The following is a 20077-nucleotide window of genomic DNA, read 5'->3' on the forward strand; positions in this document are numbered from 1 at the left end:
GTTTCTGCCAAGTGATCAGAGACATGGCAAGTTCTTCTGCTTCCCAGAGTGGCAAGCATAACGCAGGTGCTCAAAAAATTTATGCTTAATGTTCCCCAAATCCCAACTAAATGGTAAGACATACGATGTTTTGAGTTTTTGTTCAAACGTTCCCCTTAACTTGCTAAGCTTGTCTTTAAAAATAAAATTAATGTAGGAGCATAAGACAATAGGAAGAAAATCCATCCACAAGTCTAAGCTCTTTAAAAAAAATCATTTTATTGATCCTTTACCATACAAAATTTATTCAAATTACACCCATTTGAAGTGGTAAGATCACAGCTAGAGAACAGGTTACCCTGTAACAAATCTATTTACAAAATCCATCATAAAAGCTTTTTTTTTTTTTTACATTATATTACATATTTTCTTCTTTTAACTAGCATACAACACAAAGCTAAACTGATTAGTAGTTTGCCTGCTCCCAATTTTGGGAGAAATACTTACTTTTGACAAAATCACGTACCCCATAGGAAAAGAAATTCCCACAATCTGACAGTTGCCACCCGACTCACTCTGCAAGGCATCTTCCTTCAAATCCCTCCTCTTGTACACACGAGTTGTCATGCACACGCTGAGTTCTTACTTTTCTTTTTCCTGAAAGCTGAAGCTTTAAATACTGCAATTGTATTTACAGATCTACACTTACAACAGAAATGAACACAAGAACGCAACAACAACAACAACAAAAACAAAACAACACTCTTAAAAAATTACAAACCAGCTAGAAAATATTCTGGCAGTGTTTACAAATTAATTGCTATTTTTGTACAAAATTGCTAGATAATGAAAATATGAGTAGGCTGCGTATCAACTTAAATAAAACGATTGCTACGCACAGATCTGTACATATAAACACACACCTAACACTGTTTGACAGCTCATGTGTTGCTCTTTATACAGTTTACTTTCTAAGGCTCACGCAGTCATAATACGCACACGTGTAACTTTTAGCCATTTCATGTGTGAGCTTTAATAGCAGCAACTCAATGGTACCAGGAAACCTGCATACTCAGTACTTAAAGTAACGCAAATACTGTAGTACTAACCCACTTTGTGTGCCAGATACTATGTAAAAAATAAAATGACTAATAATGCAAACACAATACAGTATGGACGTCTAATTAATGTACACCAGTTAAGCCCATTAACTGGGAAAACCTTATGCATGAAGGAACTTGTAAGACGTATTAGGATTCCTTTCATTTTTAAAACAATAAATACGGCATCACGTTACGAAAAGGTTTAACGAGAAATTCAACCAAACACACAAACACCTAGTCAGGTGAGCTCAGTCTTTAGACTTTGGGAATAAATCAGCTTTTGTGCAGCTGGCAAAGAGAATTACACAAAGCTGGAAGCGGAGGCAGCTAACCAGATGAGATAAATATGGGAAATGGGGAAAAGCTTGGCATAAATGGTTTCCCATACAGGAAAACACCCCACAGTGCATTTCCAGTAGGCACTTGACACAAAGCTCCCCCTTCCCCCCCCACCCCCCCAATGCTTCATCTCGGACCAAGTCCAGTGTGTGTATGAGGGGACGACGGGGGTGGGGATGGAGGCAGAAGAAAAGGGAGGATGATCTGCACCTTTGTTTTTCTTCTCAAACATACACCCATGCATACCTACACAAGTAGTTTAAAGTGCTGGTGTCATTGTTTTGACCCGACCACCACTTTGCATATTGTGGAAATCTACCTAGACTAACCCGGCTAGGGCTTTCGCGGTTTTGTTTTGTGTTTTTCCTAAGGGATATATTTGCCATTCAATTGAACACGTGAATCGAGTGCCTTACTATGTGCCTGCCGCTGTGTTGGGCACATAGCATTTCAATTTAACTGTTCTTTGTGTTGAGGTTTGTTTTTTAGATGACTCCCTCATTCCCACAGTCTTTAGCATCCAAGGAATGGATGTGAGGTACTCTGCCACATTCCCAGCGGGAGAGGGCCATCTCCCCCTGGCCAATGGGAAAGCCATTCTTGGACAGAACTGGTAGGATTTGCAGCTGTCACGAAGCCTCCAACTTGGGACACCATTCCTGAAGAGTTAAGGGGAAGATGCCCTGGCATCCCGGCCTGCTTTTTCTACATCCCTGACTTCCCTTGGTCCAGCTCACTCCTTCGTAGCGGGAGGGGAATGGGAGCTGTTCTCACCAGCGGAAGTAAATGCCACTGATAGAACCCTACTCACAACGGGGGATGTCTTTCTCCCCAGAGGCCTCTCCATCTGACCCCATCCTGAGAAGTGGTCTCCCTGAGTGCAGTATAAGAGAGCCCTTTCCCCGGTCACGGGGGCCCGGGAAGCCCAAGGACGGAGGGATCCACACCTGCTGTTCCTTGGGGCTGCTGTGTCATCTGACCTGGTTCTCCTTCCAGATGGGCCGCCCCTGTCTGCGAGCTCCACTGGCTCCAAGCGCCCCCTCCTGGGAAAGGAAGCAAGATGGGGCAAAGCTTCTTGCAGAGGCTGTTAAACCTTAGATCACACACGTTTAGATGCTCTGATCAATAGAGGTTCTCTACCTCTGCTTAAATAATTTGAATTAGCAAAAACTGCTTCAAAGTAAACAATTAAATTGAAATGGTGATGGGTGCCACAGGAATGCTTAAATGGCAGCTTAAAAAAAAAATCTAAAATAATCCACAAAGAACTCCAAAGTAGGCATTTGCTACAAATCAACTTCAAACTTACGAATACATTGGGGGCAGGGGAGTGGAAGTGGTTTATGGAGACAGGAAAAATCCACAACAGCTCAGAGGGGCAGAACTCAACTATTCTTCTGTATCTGCGACAAATACTTGAAAACAGTTTCTTCATCTGAAAGGCTGTGGAGGATCTCTTGACCTCCTAGTGGGACATGCGGTCCATAGCTTAAACTGAATTATGACAGTAATTTAAATATTCCTAAGAAGAGCTGAAGAAATCCATTTCATACTTTTGCATGACTTCAAGTTTACAGTTCCTGCAGTTCCATTCCAAATTAGCAGACCCCAAAGACATGCATTCTGCGAAGAAGGCACGGCTTGAAATGCTATTAAGGAAGATTGCTGTTTGCGAGTGGGCCAGGTGGCCAGACCCCAGTCTACAGCCCATCCGTCAGGCACAGCAAGCCAGTCCAGGAGGGAGGGAGGAAAAGGACGGGTGAGAGACACCTGATTGCACATTTTCTCACTTGCTGACTCATCCAGGAGATTTTGGAGCCTGGGGCGAGGCACGGCTTTCCCAAGGGCGCCTGCAACTGTGCGTTTAGACTTTTTTTTTTAATTCATTAAAATGTCAGCTTTGTTCTGAAGTTTGTAGTTTACTTCATGATACTATCTTGGAGGAAGAAGGTAGGAAGGGACAACACTGCATGACAGATGTTCGGTTTCATAATAAAAAAATATGGGTTTATAAGGGAAGTCCACACAAAGCATAATCAGCTACACATGAAGTCTTCCACCAGCGGGAGCTTTTCCAGATCGTAAGCATCAAAGAGATCGCTGATGCCTTCCTCCTCCCCAAGGCTTAGGAGATAGTCTTCTTGGAGCAGGGGGGGCAGTAAGTTCACAAATGGTCCTTCTAGGTTGGAAGGAATTTGGTCCTCAGTCTGCTGTAAAAGGTTGGCTGGGGAGGCCAAAGGAGAAAGGTTTGCCATAGAAATCGAGCAATCACTATGTCCTGAGTTGGTTGAAGCCAAGTCTGAAAGGAAAAAGTTGGTGGAAACAAGAAAATAAGTTAGGCAACAATCAAATTAATTTAGGGGAAGCATGTACGTGTTGCTGTTATAAAAGCCTGCATACTCTTTGCTAAGGACAATTAGATGACATTACAGTATAGATCACCTCATGCTAACAGGCTCTGTGAGCAGTGACTCTGGTAAGCCTTTCTGTGTTCTTGTCTACTCACTCATCTTTTAAAATACCGACGGTTAGCAAACAAGAATACACGTAGCTTCAAAGATTAGAGGCTAACAAGCTAAAAAATGTCCTGCTATCAGTTAGTCATTCTGTAAAGAAAAACAAAAGAAAACAAAACCTACAGACTGAAAAGTTGGCTCCTTAGTAGAGATCACCGATTTTAACTTAGTCTTTTTTTGAACAACTAGCTTATTAAAGATACTTCTAAAAATACAAATAAAAAGACACATCCACTTTGAAGTTCTAGGGTGGAAAAAAAAAAGTGGTCTTTTGTTTTACCATCTGAGGTAGCATTTTTTTCTCCCCCTCAATATTAAGTCAGACCTGATCACTTAAATCATTCCTATTCTTGCTCCTATATCGGGAGGTAGCAGAAGAAAATTAAATGCGTATCTCCAATCTGAAAAAAACGAAAAGACTGCAAAAAAGCTTCCCTTGCTGTGTGGACAGTGGAGGGATGCATTAGATTTATTTTCCTGGGGTTTCCCTCCCTTATTCTCTCCCCATCACATGGCGGGGGAAATTAGGATAAAACTTCTTTGGCAAAAGGCTCTTCTCTCCTAACTTTTTTCAGTCCCTCTCCAATGATCTCTGCGGTATCACTCAGAGGTGTTCGGCCAAGTGTCGCTGGTGATTCACCCAGACAGCTTCCAGCTTCACTCCTCACTTCCGCTGGTTTTCCAAAACACTGTAAAGAAATGGTTTCTGCTGACGGCAAAAGCCTGTAGGGGCTCCATTAAGTGGGTGGAGGAGCCATTTGCCCTGAAGAAGATCATTATTTTCTTCTGCAAACTATTCAGAATGACTTTTTTGAAAAAAAATGTTACCTTAATAACATTAATAACAGAAATTTTTGTTTCTTGCCTAGACTTGTGATTCTGATGCAGGATCCTTCTAGCCACATTCATTTTTAACATAGTTTCCAAATGACAAAAGTGGAATTTTTACCTTTGGAAGTGGGTTTAGAGATATTCCCATTGTGGTCTTGGTTGTTCGTTTTCATTGGACTGTGTGTTTCAGTCTCTTCTGGACACAAATAAACCTCAATGGGTCCTTGGGTACTTGCCAAATGTATTTGTAGGCTCTATGAACAGAAGAAGTGAGATAAGTTCAAACAGAAAGTTCTTTTGGAAATGAGAGCTATAGTAATCTTCATCAAAAAATGGAAAGTAAGGGTAATTTTCATTGTTCCTTTTGTTTCTCTACTGGTAGTCCACCTCAATCAATGACTGTCATCCTCTAGAGCAGGGGTCCGCAAACTGCAGCCCGAGGGTCAATCCTGTCCACTAACTGGCTTTGCAAATAAAGTTTTATTGGCAGAGTCATGCCCATTCCCATTGTTTGTGTGTAGCCTCTGGCTGATTTTTTTTTTTTTTCTTTTCTTTTTTTTCATGCTATGATGGCAGAGCTGGGCAGTTGAATAGTCCCAACAGACTGTAGGGCTCACACAGCCAAAAACATTTACTGTCTGGCTCTTTAAAGAAAAAGTTTGCTGACCCTTGCCAAGAGGAGGTGAATTTAAAAAATATATATATATTCCTTTTATGCAAACTGTTAGAAGGTCTTTTAAGTGTTCCAAATACAGTATTCCCATGTTATTATTCCTTAACAGTAGGGGTTTTTTTTATGTTGAACTTTAATAGCCACTGGAGGAATAGTACTCTTAAGTGCTAGGAACTGAGTTTAATGAGAGAATGCAGCACACTAATATTTAAAATTCTTCTTTATCTAGGTCATAGAGCTATTATTATCATTTAAGGTGAGAACTCTACCCTAGATGGGAGCTTGCAAATTTCATTCTCTTTTTATTTTCTACACATTCTTTTACTACATTTCTGTATCTTTTACAGTCTAGGTCTATGTTATCAAAGTATATCTGAAAGCAATCACAAAACTATGCTCCTTATTTTCTTACAATATTCTAGTCTATCAATTAACCCGAAGTCCCATTTGATTTCTTAAAAGTAAATGTTTTATAAATGATAAATTCTTAAAATGTCCTAAGATAAGTTAGGGAACTACTTTAAAACATTTATATCTCTGTCCACGGTGGGGACCACATCCAGGGTAATCCACGTAAAATTCCCCACCGGTTCAAATGGATCAGAACTACCATATAACAAATTATGAGAAAGAGAAAATACAAGAGGGACAGGGCCCCATATACCACTTTGAGTTGAATGCCCTGCTATGTTAAAATTAGAATTTTTGGACACTCAATACATATCAAACTGTTGAAATGTTTTTAAAGTTAGGATTAAGTACAACAGATGGGGAAGAACTATGAAGCTTTTAGGAGAATACAGACTTTAACCAGGAGTCAATGATTCTTTAACACCAGGCATTCCCAAAAGATCTGTACAGATGAACGAAGACGTTATCTCCTTACCTCTATCGGGTCAGGCACTTCAAGTCTTGTTTCTGGAGGGGCTTTCACAACTATAACAGTTTGGTCTTTAAGGCCACTAATTTTTCGAATATCTTGATATGTAACATAAGCTAACGTAATGAGCGTTAAGGAAATCTTCCAACTAATCGTCTCGGATGTAACCATTATGAAGATAACAAAATAGATGCATGGAAAGATTTTTAAGTATTTTATTTCTTAGAAGAATATATCTGTCTCTCCTTCTAGATCTTTAAATATATGGGATCTTCCATGAATCTTCTTTTCTGGTTGTTATTCTAAACAACGAAAGAAGTGTCTAGCTCTTTTTCTTTCCATTTCTAAGTTCATGGCTACTTAAGATATTAACATAAACACAGAAACAGAATAGTTAAAATAAACTCTTGAAAGAAAACTGAAACCCAATTTTGTCAGGATTTTCAAACCAGGTTCCTCTGCAGCACAGGTATTGCATGAACTCCAGTGAAGTACTCTGTCACTCAAATTGAATGATGGCAGATCCCAATTCACAGAAAAAATTTAAGCCCTATTAACCCTAATTTTGTTGAAACACCGGTAACTTCTGTCTGCTACTTGATTATTAAAAAGTGTCAGCAGCCACCCAAATGAATGAATGAAATCTATGTATCAGTGGAAGAACTCCGAGTACTGCTCAGGCAGAGAGCTTGTTTTCTTAAGTGTACCTGGGCTGGTTGTGATTATATATTGCCTACTGATAAGAGTGTCATTACTTCTCTGTTAGAAAGATTACCCTCTGTATGATATTATTAACTACAACATTTCAGTGTTCACAAGGAGGAAAGCAGCTTCCAGATGATCTGCAACCTAAATGATTTAGGAAAAGAGAGTAAAATAATATTTCAGTACTCTTGGTAGTTACTTCCGAGCACTGAACAATTCTTTAAAGTGCCCTGACAGTTAAACCTAAGAGGATATTACGAAAGAACAAGGTACTTATTTTATGATAAAGTATTCATGCTAGCTTGCTTAGAGAGACAGGCTTTGACTTGGTACTACAAGAGAATAGGTTGCATAGCTTTCTTTTATAAGGGGCACGGAGTACCATAATTAACATACAATGTCTTTAGCCAGTTGCTTTTCATATTAACTTACAAAAAATGCCTAGGATAAAACAGCAAATCACAACCCAACAAAGGCATTTCCGGAGGTAATATAATGTAGTGAATAGAGTCTGTGATCTAACATGTTAAATACAGAAATAGGACTTAGCAAGCCTAGAGGAAATGATGTCCCTTAGATTAGTAGCTTTTTATTAGAAATTGAAAGAAGCTATGAACCTGCTGTCCAGAAAAAAGCACATTCACCCCAAATCTGCATGTACATTTAGGGGCAGCTATCACAGACTAGCATCTTTAAGTCTCGGTAGTTCAGACAACAGCTGTTTCAGTGTTGAGCTTGACAGGACAGCTCACGCAGGATTCTGGGTTTTAGGTCATCATCTGTTTCATCAAGGAAGCCAATTGCTGTCTTTACAGAAGACCTGACAGTTACGAATTTTTACTGAGAACAGTGGGGAAACTGATAACTAGGTACTTACTCCACAGCCCACTGTCAAAAAGCTATTCGACAACCACTTATTAAAATAAAACCTCATCTACAATTACCCAACGTGCCGCAGGAAGGAAAATTTCAACACATTTGTGAGCAAGCTGTACCAAATTCGGAACTGGATGGCAAACGGAAATAAATTGTGCAAACATAGTCTCTAATCTCACAGACTTAGAAGTGCTTCCATTGGGGCTCCCTCCTGAATTTGCTTCTTGGGTTAGCAGCCCCCTGCAGGGAAGCTTTCGTTTTCTGCAACAAAGGCACCAGAGAAAGCTAACGTAGGTGACAAGGCTGTAAGCTGCCCATCACATGGAACAGCCACGTCTCCTCCCCGAAGGGGCTCCCGAGTAAACAATGTGGGAAGCAGCCCAACGAAAGCTACTCTCATTTCTTCCAGTGTAAGCCCACTCTGGCCACCACAGGGACGGGGGAGGGGGCGGTGTCCAATCAGCACGCCTCTTCCCCAGCTCACTAAGCAGCAGCTGACAAGGTTAATCCTTTGGCCAACAGGAAATGAACAATCAGAGTTTCCAAAAAAACCGCTTAAATTGGAAAATAAATGTCCCCATAACTCCAAGGGAAAGCCTACTAGAGATGAGACACTAGAAGACACCGGGCAGGTCACATTTTATTTTCTGTCTAACGAAGATAAATGGGGAACTAAAATCAGAGATGAGATTATTTAAAATACTGGTTTTGTTTCCTACTAATAAGTGAGAAAATTGCAAAATCTTCTCGTCAGCATGATGAAGTAATCTCTCTCCTCTATGGTCTGAAGTGAGGTGATGAACAGTAAGTTCTCCTCAGGTGGTCAACAGATTGTCAGCCAGTTAAGAACAAGAGTTGGCTTTTTATATTTTTACTTCCAAGGACTAATGTTTGTGGATGAATGAATAAGCTGAGACTTCTTAGACCTTGAGGTGTTTCTGAAATCAGTTTTTGGTGCTGTGATTCAGCATAACGTGCTTTAAAAATTATAGAACGATTCTTCTATACTCTTTCAATTCCTTCAACTATAGTTCAATTACAGATTCAACAAACTCCAATTGCCCCCAATATCTGATGAAAAGATAACGGAATATGAGAACCCCAACAGTGACAGCTAACACCCACCTAAAACCTGGGAAGCCCAAGATGAATCTGCTGTTATCATTAATATGAATACTGACACCTTACATATCTCATTAATAGTGTTGCCTGGGCTTCCCTGGTGGCTCAGTGGTTGAGAGTCCGCCTGCCGATGCAGGGGACGTGGGTTCGTGCCCCGGTCCAGGAAGATCCCACATGCCGCGGAGCGGCTGGGCCCGTGAGCCATGGCCGCTGAGCCTGCGCGTCCGGAGCCTGTGCTCCGCAAGGGGAGAGGCCGCAACAGTGAGAGGCCCGCGTACCGCAAAAAAAAAAAAAAGATACGATAGGATGCAGTCTAATGACTATCATTCCATAAATACTGAACACACACCTACACACACACACACACACACACACACGCTTACTTGTATGAAACGAGTAAAATTCTACCTTGTGCATAAAAGTCAGATCATCAACTCTGGAAATAGTCTAGAAGGCAGTAACCCCCGCCAAACAGGTGGCACAAAGGATATCTTTGATTCTCTGAATCCTCGGTTAACAGTTTGAGGTCCAGGGTGCAGCTTTGGATCAGTTCATCTAATTTCTTCTCTTCCTGACTGAGCTCGGTCACTTCTTTAGACAGGCCTTGACACTGGGCCAGCATGCCCCCGTCCTCAGACAGACTGCAGCCCCTGGAAACCCAAACACAGACTCTGCATGGCTGCTCGACAGGCCAAAGGGGAGAGGGCGAAAGGGAGGGCTGGGAGAAACGGTCCTTTGGGTAAATGTCCCCTCTTGATGCAGGAGGTCACACTGTTTGTTAGCCAAGTGTTAAAATTAGAATGTTTATACATATTTTTCCGTACATAAAGTCCTTCACTTTTCACACCATAGAAATTAAGTGAAAAAACACTGCTATTTTCAGGTTTCTTTCCTCCAGAGGAGGCTGTTTCTTCAGAAGACTCAAATTCAAAGGGCCAAAGGAGGCGGCTCCTTCCTGCCACATGCCTCCCAGCGGGGGGAAAAGAAACAGGGGAAAAAGGATAGAAAGACATAGCAAGATAGAAAAATTTGAAGAAAAAGATGGAATGGTTCAAAATTCAACCAAACGTCATCCAAAAAAAAAGCATGAAAGACCTAGGTAATTTCTGAGGGTCTTATACCAACAACTAAAAAGGAAAAGGAGGTGAAGAAAACAGGTATATGTGCTGGATGCAAGAACAAAACCCAGTTCCCAACAGGTTTGTCTCAACCACAGGCTAAAATGGGTCCCTGAATTGTCATAAAATTCCAGAAAAGTACATGTTCATTTTATCATGTTTGAAGTAATGTTTTTTTCAAAGCCAACCCATAACAGATTTATTCCTTCCAATAATGCTTTCATAGTTCCTTCTGATATACTGGGTGTTCAGATGCTCTGTCCATAATTCACAAATGACATTATCATACATTTAATCATACATGTGGGTGTGTAGATGACAAGTATTATCATCCCGGTTTTCCAGAAGGAACCTTGACTTAATTTACACAGACAGTGAGTTAATCGGCAATGAGAACCATCAATAAAGATACCTGACAACTGTGCGTACACACAGATATGTTGATACACAGCCACAGATAGTTTCTAAACTCCTATTAGAGACAAGCCACAGACCTGTGTAAGCATCTATTAGATTACACATGTGAGCACACACGCAGATATCACGGTGACAGATGACAGCGTTTTACTTTACAGATGCAGGGCTCCATTTAATCCCAGGATCCCCTTGCTTGAGGCTAACTGAATATAAACCCTTTTATCTCTGACAGCATCTAAACAGAAGGTCTCTTTGTAAAGAGACTTTGAACTTCTGGCTAAGGAGTTGAGGAGGGAAGAGAGAAGGAGAGAGAAGTAGGAGAGAAAAGGAATGAAGTGTGGACATGGGCGTGAAAGTTGGGCCTGGGAGAAACCCCTCTGCAGTTTGCAAGGACCCCAGAGCCAGTGAATTGCGGGCCCCGTGACTCATACTCACATCCACTGCACGTTGTTTTTAGACTTCTTCTTAATGAGGTGGATGCCTTCCAGTACATTGGTGATGTCATAAATCCTTCTCTTTTGCACCTTCAGCACCTCTGCTGCCTTGTTCAAATCCAAGACCCCATCAGGTGATTGGCTCAGTAGCTGAATGAACTTCTTGGTGAGCAGACCAAGTGATGTATCATACCGTGTTTTTTCTGAGGGAGATTTTGGAGCTTAAAGAAAAACAAAAGCCAAGCGGGTGGGGGGATAGGGGCAAAGGTAAAGAAATGAAGGGTTTCTTTGCAGTCAAGCAAGCCCCCATTCCCCCAGCAGCCCAGGTATTAGTGTTGGAAGTAAAGCTGTTGTCGCTGATGTTTGTGGCGAGTTATAGAAAGCTATGAAATTGCTTTATTAGGAAAGGAAGGGACAGTAAAAACTCCTGTTTGATTAAAGCATTTTACTGTGCATTTCTCAGTAGTTTCTACTTTGGCTTACCCTACTCCCTGGGGTCTAGTGAAGTATCTCACACATAGTAGGTGCTCAAAAATATCTATTGAATGAATGAAAAAGTGCTGTAGCCTCACGGGATCAGCACACGTGGAGCCTAACTTGATGGGGTCCGGCTATGAATCTCGCCAGCGTTTGACGATGGGACCCAGACAGACCCATCCTAACTGCCCTTTCAGACTCCAGTGTCCCTGTGTGTATATAACTTGTTCACCAACTTTTCAAATAATGTAGATGAAGAATACCTGGAAAGGTCGTTCAGTCCAGTCTCCCCATCCCTCTGGAATGAACTGTCCTCATTTAATATTGCATTTATTCTCTTATAGGTGCACAGGTCAAGGGTTTAACTGAGTACGACACACAATTTGTGGATTGCCTAATTCATACACTACGGGATAGGAGAGGACAAAGTCTAAATTAATTTAGCCTTTGCATTAAATGCCAAAGATGTAAAGGACTATTTAGCTATTGCCAACCTACTTTTCTCTCTCCCAAAAGAAAGAACGATTGTGCTTGATGGAAATGGAAACTAGCTGCAATTTACTGGTCTCAATCAATCCTTACGCTGCCACACGCTGAACTCGAGATTTAGGCTGGCAGACATCACCTACACCCAGCTAGCCCTGGTCCCTGAAGTAAGGTCCATGAAGGGAAGTTAAAGTTAGATTTGACTATGGAACAGTGCCAAAGAGCTTGTATCCTGAGTTGAAAAATGAAACTGCACACATCAAAAGAGGCCTCCCCTGCAGTCAGTATTCAGGTATCGGAGGGACTCTGTAAACCTCTCACTGGGTGTCTGCAGACATCATATTTATTTTTTGGATAGGCACAGGCAGAAATGAAAAAGAACCAAACATGCCAAAATTATCCACACCTTGCCATCCCTTCAGCCACAAGCTCTGAAAGTTGGGAGGCTCACACCCAAGACAGGAAGAGATCACGGAATCCTTACTTTTTGGACTATCTGGACTTCGGAGCGCAGCTCTTCCTTTGCCCTTGGGGGTTTTTAAACCATCTGAGAGGTACTGCTGACCGCTTTCTCCTAGCTCCAGCCTGCGCTTTGCCTGGAATAAGAGAGGACAGTCGTTGGTCGCTGGTCATGTGGACGATCACAAGTGAAGCCGAACGCCACGGGCTCGCGCCAGCCCCCGCCGGCCCCCTCCATTTCACTCAGGGGCTCGGTTCCCTCCAGCCGGGGCTCCGGCTCCGGAGGCGGAGCTCTCGCCACCTGGGCTCAGATGGACAAATCCAACCATCCTTCAGGGTTGGGCTCTGGGGCCACTTCGTTCATTTACTCATTGATTCAACAGACGTGCCAGGCATGGGGCTGCAGACTAAGAACACCGCAGGCATCACGGGACTTAAATTCACGTTTCCCCAGCAAACCTCTGCTTCTGCCTCCACCTCTGACCTGGGTTGAACCCCCTTCCTTGTGCTCCCCAAACACTCTGTGTTTATGGGTATCGTAACACTTGCTGGATGTAAGAGTTATTTTACTTATCTGTTTCTCATTTCCTTTAAGGCAGGGACTGCTTCCCATTTATCTTTGTATACGCAGGGCTTGGTACAGAGCCTGGGTTTCTGTAGGTATCCAGTCTCACACACACACACACACACACACACACACACTCTCTCTCTCTCTCTCTCTCTCTCTCTCTCTCCATATATATATATATATATATATATATATATATATATATATATTCAGTGAAAGAAAGGGTGATTGAATAGTAACACAACCGGTCACAGACTGCAAATGCTCATTCATCAGAATAGCAAATACCGCAAACACTCAATCCTGGGTTTCACCTAGGATTACGTTCCCCATTTGGTCATCAAACTGGGCAAACGAGAAGCTCTCACCCAAGTTTTTAATCTGATTTTTCATATAAAAATATGCACTTCATGTCTTTTATGTACTGGGCTCTGGGCAAAGGGAACAGAGGTAAGCAAGACAGATAAGAGTCCCTTGGTTCCTAGTGCGTGGAGTCCAGGAGAGAAGCCAGGTAATTATGAAATAAGTAACTGTTGAGTACTGACTGCATGGGTGTGAAGGGTGTTCAGACAGGGGTGGTACCAACTAGACACCCACGTGACAAGGTGCATTGAGGCTCATTTCAGGGCGGATGCTTCTAATGAGGAGATTCACAATTTCAAAATAACTCCCCATGACATAGAAACTGAAGTAACAACTTATCAGCTGAACTTGTTCTGTTCACTAAGAAGCCATGAGCCACAGGCAGCTCATCCGATCTGACACGTGATGTCCGTGTAAAACACACACTGGATTTCAAAACTTAGCACGAAAAAGGCTGAAAGAGCTCATGAATAATTTTTATGTTGATTACATGTTAAAATGATGCTGTTTCGGCTTTATAAAATATTACTAAATAAGATGCTATTAAAATTATCATTTCACCTCTTTCCGTATATATATATATATATATATATATATATATATACGGAAAATATATGTATCTTTTTACTATGTGGCTTGCATTTGTGGCACACATTATCTTTCTGCTGAGCAGTGCATCACCACTCCAAAGGCCTAGGAATGACAATTAGCAAATTAACTTTCTTAATTTCATTGTCTGCTCCCAAACACTCTTGTCAAATCCTTGTGTGGGCCTGTTGCTTTGGTTGGCCCAGTGAACATTCCTGCTTCATCAGGCAAAACTCCCTGCTTGTTCTTTGGGGAGCATCCCTCCCCCTCACAGACTAAGAGTGGCCTGCTGCACACAGGTGACCCAGGCCGGGCTGGTCTTTATGCTCCATCCTCCCCCTCGCCCACAGTCATTGCAGTCCTTCTGGCACAGGACCAAAGCTGGGTGAACGAAGGCAACCCCAGGAATTTTTCTGGAACTACTGGTAGGAAGGGGTGCGCCTTCTTAGTAAGGTTGATAAGCTGGTAGCCGGAAGCTACCCGGAAATGAGGCCTCCCCAGGGGAAAGCAGAGTGGAGAAACAGAGAGAAAGGGGTCTGAGGCCATCATTCAAAACTCTGGGTCAGGTCATGCAGTTGGCCTCCCCCAGACTTTTCAGTTACATCAGTTACATTAGCCAATAAAGTCTCCTTTTAGCTCAAAGCACTTTGAGTTGGGCTCCTGAAAGTGTGGGGAATATGTGACAACCTGTGGAAATGGCTGAGTCAAGACGGGCTCCAGTGAAATGGGGAGCTGGCATGCCTTGCTAATAGCAAGGGGCCAGGTGTGTTGGTCACTTCTTTCCTGTGGCCTGCAGCAAATTACTACTGATAGAGTCAAGCTTTGTAGAGGCTCACCTAAAAGTAGAGAAGGAGAAAACAGCTTTGCTTTGGAGGCTTTTTCTCAGTAGAAAGCAATCCAAGAAGATATACAGCTGTACTCTCTGCCCCTGCTAAAGTCCACAGAAGGAAGGCAAAAGGGGAAAAGGGCTTGGGCCCCTGAGCTCCTGGCCCCTTAAGGCCTGCACTCTCCCTGCACCCTCAATGAAGAACCACCCACTGGCCAGCAGCCTGGGGGCATGTCCTTTGTGCCTCCCCAGTGCTCAGCTACTGTTTCAAATTGCTTTGAGGTTAAGGCCTGTGGAAGCAATGTGCTGTAGGCTGGGGAAATTCCAAGATCTGTTGCTAAGAAACTGCGATCTAACTTCAAGGACCAGAACTAGTCAGGTTGTGTGACTTTGGTAACCAAGCACCAAACCCTAGAGTTGACAAATCTCAATACTGGATAGAAAATCTACTACATTTGAAAGGCACCAGAGGAAGCAAAGGCCTATGAGACCTCAGTCTTTAAGTGAATCAATCCCTAAACCTATAAGACTCACACCGGAAGAAATGAGCTGTGAAAGAAAGGCAGCCCCAGAAAATCCTCCCAGAGAGTAGAAATCGGGGTGACCATCTTGGAGCCACAAGCAAGCCACATCTCCAGCAAGTCTCCAAGGGCCTGCTATTCCTGTTGGGGGGGACATGACATGCTCCGGGAGGTGACCACCGTGTGTGATTTCCTCTTTTCCAGAAGGATGTTTCTGTTGGGTTATCCTGTTACCTTTCCTCCACTGCTGAGTGAGTGGGGACTAAACTGGAACACATAGTACTTGTAGGTCCTAGATCTGACGATGGGCACTGTAACTGGACTTCCTTTTGGGGAAGTGCTGTGATGAAGCAGCATTACCTTGATGCTTACCTTAGCGTGTTTGCGCACACATGCTTGTTAAAACAAACAAGAAGCCAGAAGGGAGGATTTAAACAGGGCAGGTAGTCTCTGCCTACACCCCCTTGCCCTGGACAGAGCACCAGCGCAGATAAAAATCTCCTCTTGGAATTCAACTTTTCTGCTGTTCTTTGTTGGCTCCTGAAGATACGTGTAATCCCCTGGTGTCATTTTTCCTCCGCCTGAAGAATGTCCTACAGCCTTTATTTTAGTGTATGTCTGCTGGTGACAAATAATTTTAGTTTTATTTTTTCTGAAAACATTTCATCTTCATCTGTGAAGGATATTTTCAATGGATACAGAATTCTGGGTTGATTTTTTTTTCCTGTCAGCACTTTCTAGAGAATGTTCCATGTACACTTAAAACTAATAATAATATTGTAAGTCAAACACAATCAAAAAATCAAATAAAAAAAAAAATCTCCTCTCGGTCATCTCAATTTTTGTTTGCTCTTAGTGTGAACATCTTGCTGAACGGAGCGCTGTCCTGTTTATAAACAGACCTTCCTATTACATGGCCCCTACCAGTAAAGCAACTAATATATCTGGTGCTTAACAGGAGGCCCAGCCGTTTGGTCCTAAGCAGGAGTAAAGGCCAAACATGAGTGATGCTCTATAGATCACCCACAGGGCATCTGCCTGAGCTATTATCAAGGGTGGCTTTTACTAGAAAGGAAGTATGTGCTAACTATAGGACCTCAGCCCCAACTATGACAACATGCCTCTGCAAGGAACAGTTGCACTGTTACGCGTTTCAGAAAATGTACGTATGAAAATGATAGGAGTAACTGTCAGGCAGCCAAGCAGCGGGCCGAGGGGAACATCCATGGTTTCTGTCTACCTGGCATTTGTTGCCCTAATTTTTCGTTTGGGGAACTTCTCCACAGTTCTTAGTTCAGGTGGTTTCTCTTGAAAACAAACAGGCTTGAAAACAAAAGGCCTGACACTGTTCAACATCTTAGGCTAGCCCTTACTATCTAGGTTACAGAGGTAAGCACCTTAATCTAGGCCCACCAATCAGTGTAGTCCAGTCAGCTGGCGAATGTGACTGGTTTCCGGGTGGTTTACCCATGACCAAAGCAGGATGAATCACTCAATGATGGGATTTTTGTTGGAAAGTACAGGGTTCTTTTCACTGGGAGTTATCAGGCTGGTAGGATGTAAGCCTGGAGCTACCTGGGAACTGAGCCCACAGAGAAGAAAGCAGAGTTAAGAGCTAGAGAGAGACTGCGTCCCAGTGCCTTCAAGGGAGGTACGAGATCTTACCAGTCCCAAAGACAGATCTACTAGACTTTCATTTGTGTGAGGTGAAGAATTCCCTTTTATGGTAGGAGAAAACTGTCAGATTACTACCACTTGCAACCAAGAGTCCTAGATATAGGCTTTTAGTATGAACCACAATGCACTCAACATCTGAGTGCTTACAATAGGTCAAACGCCAGGTTAATTGCTTTCCACTTGACTGTGTTATCTTATTTTTACAACAACCCCATAAGATAGCTGTTATTATTATTTCCTATTTTACAGGACAAAATGGAGGTTTAGAGCTCTTAAATAACTTTTCCAAGATCCCCACAGCCAGTAAACAAGCCTACTCCAAAGTCCGTGCTTATAACCACTCCATAAAATGACTGTGAAAGACTGCCATATAAAAATAGTTGAAAAGTTATATTAAATTGATACCATCTTACTTTATGATCAACTTAAGTTTTATTTTATTCATAATTAAAAAAAAATCCTTTCCTTTACATAAAAGGCACATGGTAATTCAAACAGCACAAATGGATATATATGGGTAGCAAACCTTTCTCCCAGGGACTTCCCTGGTGGCGCAGTGGTTAAGAATTCACCTGCCAATGCAGGGGACATGGATTCGATCCCTAGTCCGGGAAGATCCCACATGCCACAGAGCAACTAAGCCCGTGCGCCACAACTACCGAGCCTGTGCTCTAGAGCCCGCGAGCCACAACTACTGAGTCCCCGTGCCACAACTACCAAAGCCCACAGGCCTAGAGCCCGTGCTCTGCAACTAGAGAAGCCACCACAATGAGAAGCTCACGCACCACAACGAAGACTGGCCCCCATCTCTGCAACTAGAGAAAGCCCATAAGCAGCAACGAAGACCCAGTGCAGCCAAAAATAAATAAATAAATAACATAACATAAAAATAAAAAACCAGACTGTGTGTTTCATAACCGTTAAAAAAAAAAACTTTCTCCCACTCTTTTTAGTCTTTTTAAAATTTTTATTGGCGTATAGTCGATTTACAATGTGTCTTTCTCCCACTCATGATCCCCAGTTCCTTTCCTCAAAGGCAAGCACTAGTAAGTTACTTAGATATCCTTTTAGATAGTCTAGGTAAATACAAGCATATATATATACAGTTTTATACCACCACACCTTATAAAATTTTTTTTACACAAATGGTAGCAAACCGCACACTATTAATAACATGTCTCAGAGTTTGGTCCCTATCCGTACACATAGAACGACCTTATTTTTTAGAGCTTCATAATATTGTATTCATTAATATACCATGATTTGTTTACTTAGCCAGACACCTACTAACGGACATTCAACACTCCTCTGCTATAACCACTTCCCCAATAAATATTCATGACGGCACTGTGGGGTACGCATTCCTATACCCATCTTGCACTGAGGCAGAGAAGTTAAGGATTTACCTGAAGTCTCAGTTAATAAGTCACAGATACCAGGATTGAACCCGGGTCTGTTCAAATAATTTGTCAGTGACCACGACTTCCCTGGACTGATTGAGATGTCCCTCCTTTGCTGCCATAGCAATTTCTGGGCTGCTGGGGCATGATTTCACCATCATAACACATATATACTCCAGGTTTCTGCACTGGACCTGAGTGCAATCTCAGGTCTTAAGTAACTTAGTTTTCCCAGAGCCTTACATATGGCATGCACTCAGTCAAACTGACTTATTTATTTTGAATGAACCAAGGAATAAATTCCCGAAGTCTCTTGGCAGGTAAATCACAAAGCTCCAACATTACCCACCTGTAAAGGGGATACTTAAATATATATATATATATATATATATTTACACACGCTGGAGATTAATCTACATGTTTGGAAAGATTTTCAAGAAATATAAAGGGGGAAAAATTAAGGTTGCAGAAGGCCATGTATAATACGATCTCATAGGGGTAAAAAAACTATAAAACTATATAGATCTCAATATGAAATTTTCCATGTATCCATGAGGAAAAAGGTCTGGAAAGATCCACAGCAAATGTTAATGGAGATTATCTCTGAGAAGTAAAATTAAATATGAGGTAATGATTTCATGTTTATAGCTGTATAATATTTGGTTGGGTTTTACAAAGTGATATGTCTATATACATATTAAATTTATATCTTTCAAACTAACACTTCCACTTTTTGGAATACATTCTGAGAACATTTATGTTGCTTCTAGGGTTTGTCTATTAAAAACAGCACAGCCAGTTTCTTGAATATTTATACTTTTCTACTTATGTCCAACATAAATGCCCAATCTCAGAAGAAAAATGCAATAAGTTATTGTATATTTATATAATGGAATGTTATGCAATTAATAATGATGTACTTCCATATATCTAAGTCTTTTTTAAAAAAGTGTGAATAGTAAAATTTTATTTCTGTGGGGAAACTATATGCATAGAAAGAAAGGAAGTCAGGATATATAACAAACAGTTTAAGAGTATTAATCTTTGGGTGGTAGGATTATGGTGACTTTATTTCTTCTTCTTAACTTTTAATATTACTAAATCACTTTAAAGTGAGTGTGGGTTTCTTGCATAACAAGAAAAACAAAAATCTTTTCCATTTGGAGTTCAACAAAAGAGGTCTGGTGGTTTATACCCATTCAACGTGTACGGATATGGGTTCAAAACATAAATGGGGTATGCCACCAGAATGCGCATCCTATTTTCACGGTGGGAAAGAAAGTGGTGTTCTTATCTGCCATTCAACTGAGTCACAGGAAAAATTTAAATCAAGAAAAAGGCATGCGGGCTGTAGGTTAACAAATTGTGAACACTAAAATAAACTCCCTTTACCCCAGTTAATAGATCTGGGCAAGGGAAAGAACTAGATATACGATACATTTTGTCTCAAAGCCAAGGGTGAGACAGGGTATTTTGAACAGAGGAAGAAGGGAAATAGAGGAAAATGGAGATTAAATCAGTAGAATGAGGACCAGATTAAATACAATACTGAAATAACCCAAAGGAGGGGACCTCCAGCTTGAGACTAGACCACAGTTGAGACCCACTTGGATTCTGGCCATTAGGTCAGTGGGTTAGGGCACGAGGATTTTAAGAAAAGAATACTTAGTTTCCAGCTGTGACTATATATTAACTCAATCTGGTTAACCATTTAAAAAG

General features: G+C 41.8%; 1 protein-coding gene across 1 annotated transcript in view; it reads right to left on the reverse strand.

The window, feature by feature from the left end:
• Positions 1–239: 239 nt before the first annotated feature.
• The window catches only part of E2F3 (E2F transcription factor 3), an 80185-nt gene continuing 60347 nt past the window's right edge, over positions 240–20077 (reverse strand). The window contains exons 2-7 of the mRNA XM_060164268.1: positions 12441–12552; positions 10995–11214; positions 9516–9674; positions 6328–6442; positions 4887–5022; positions 240–3720 (exon numbers count right to left, since the gene is read on the reverse strand). Coding sequence (XP_060020251.1) covers positions 3458–3720; positions 4887–5022; positions 6328–6442; positions 9516–9674; positions 10995–11214; positions 12441–12552 — 1005 coding nt within the window. The 3' untranslated portion in view covers positions 240–3457. The remainder of the gene's footprint in view (positions 3721–4886; positions 5023–6327; positions 6443–9515; positions 9675–10994; positions 11215–12440; positions 12553–20077) is intronic.

This window comes from Lagenorhynchus albirostris, chromosome 10 (assembly GCF_949774975.1).
Source record: "Lagenorhynchus albirostris chromosome 10, mLagAlb1.1, whole genome shotgun sequence".
Classification (NCBI taxonomy): Eukaryota; Metazoa; Chordata; class Mammalia; order Artiodactyla; family Delphinidae; genus Lagenorhynchus; species Lagenorhynchus albirostris.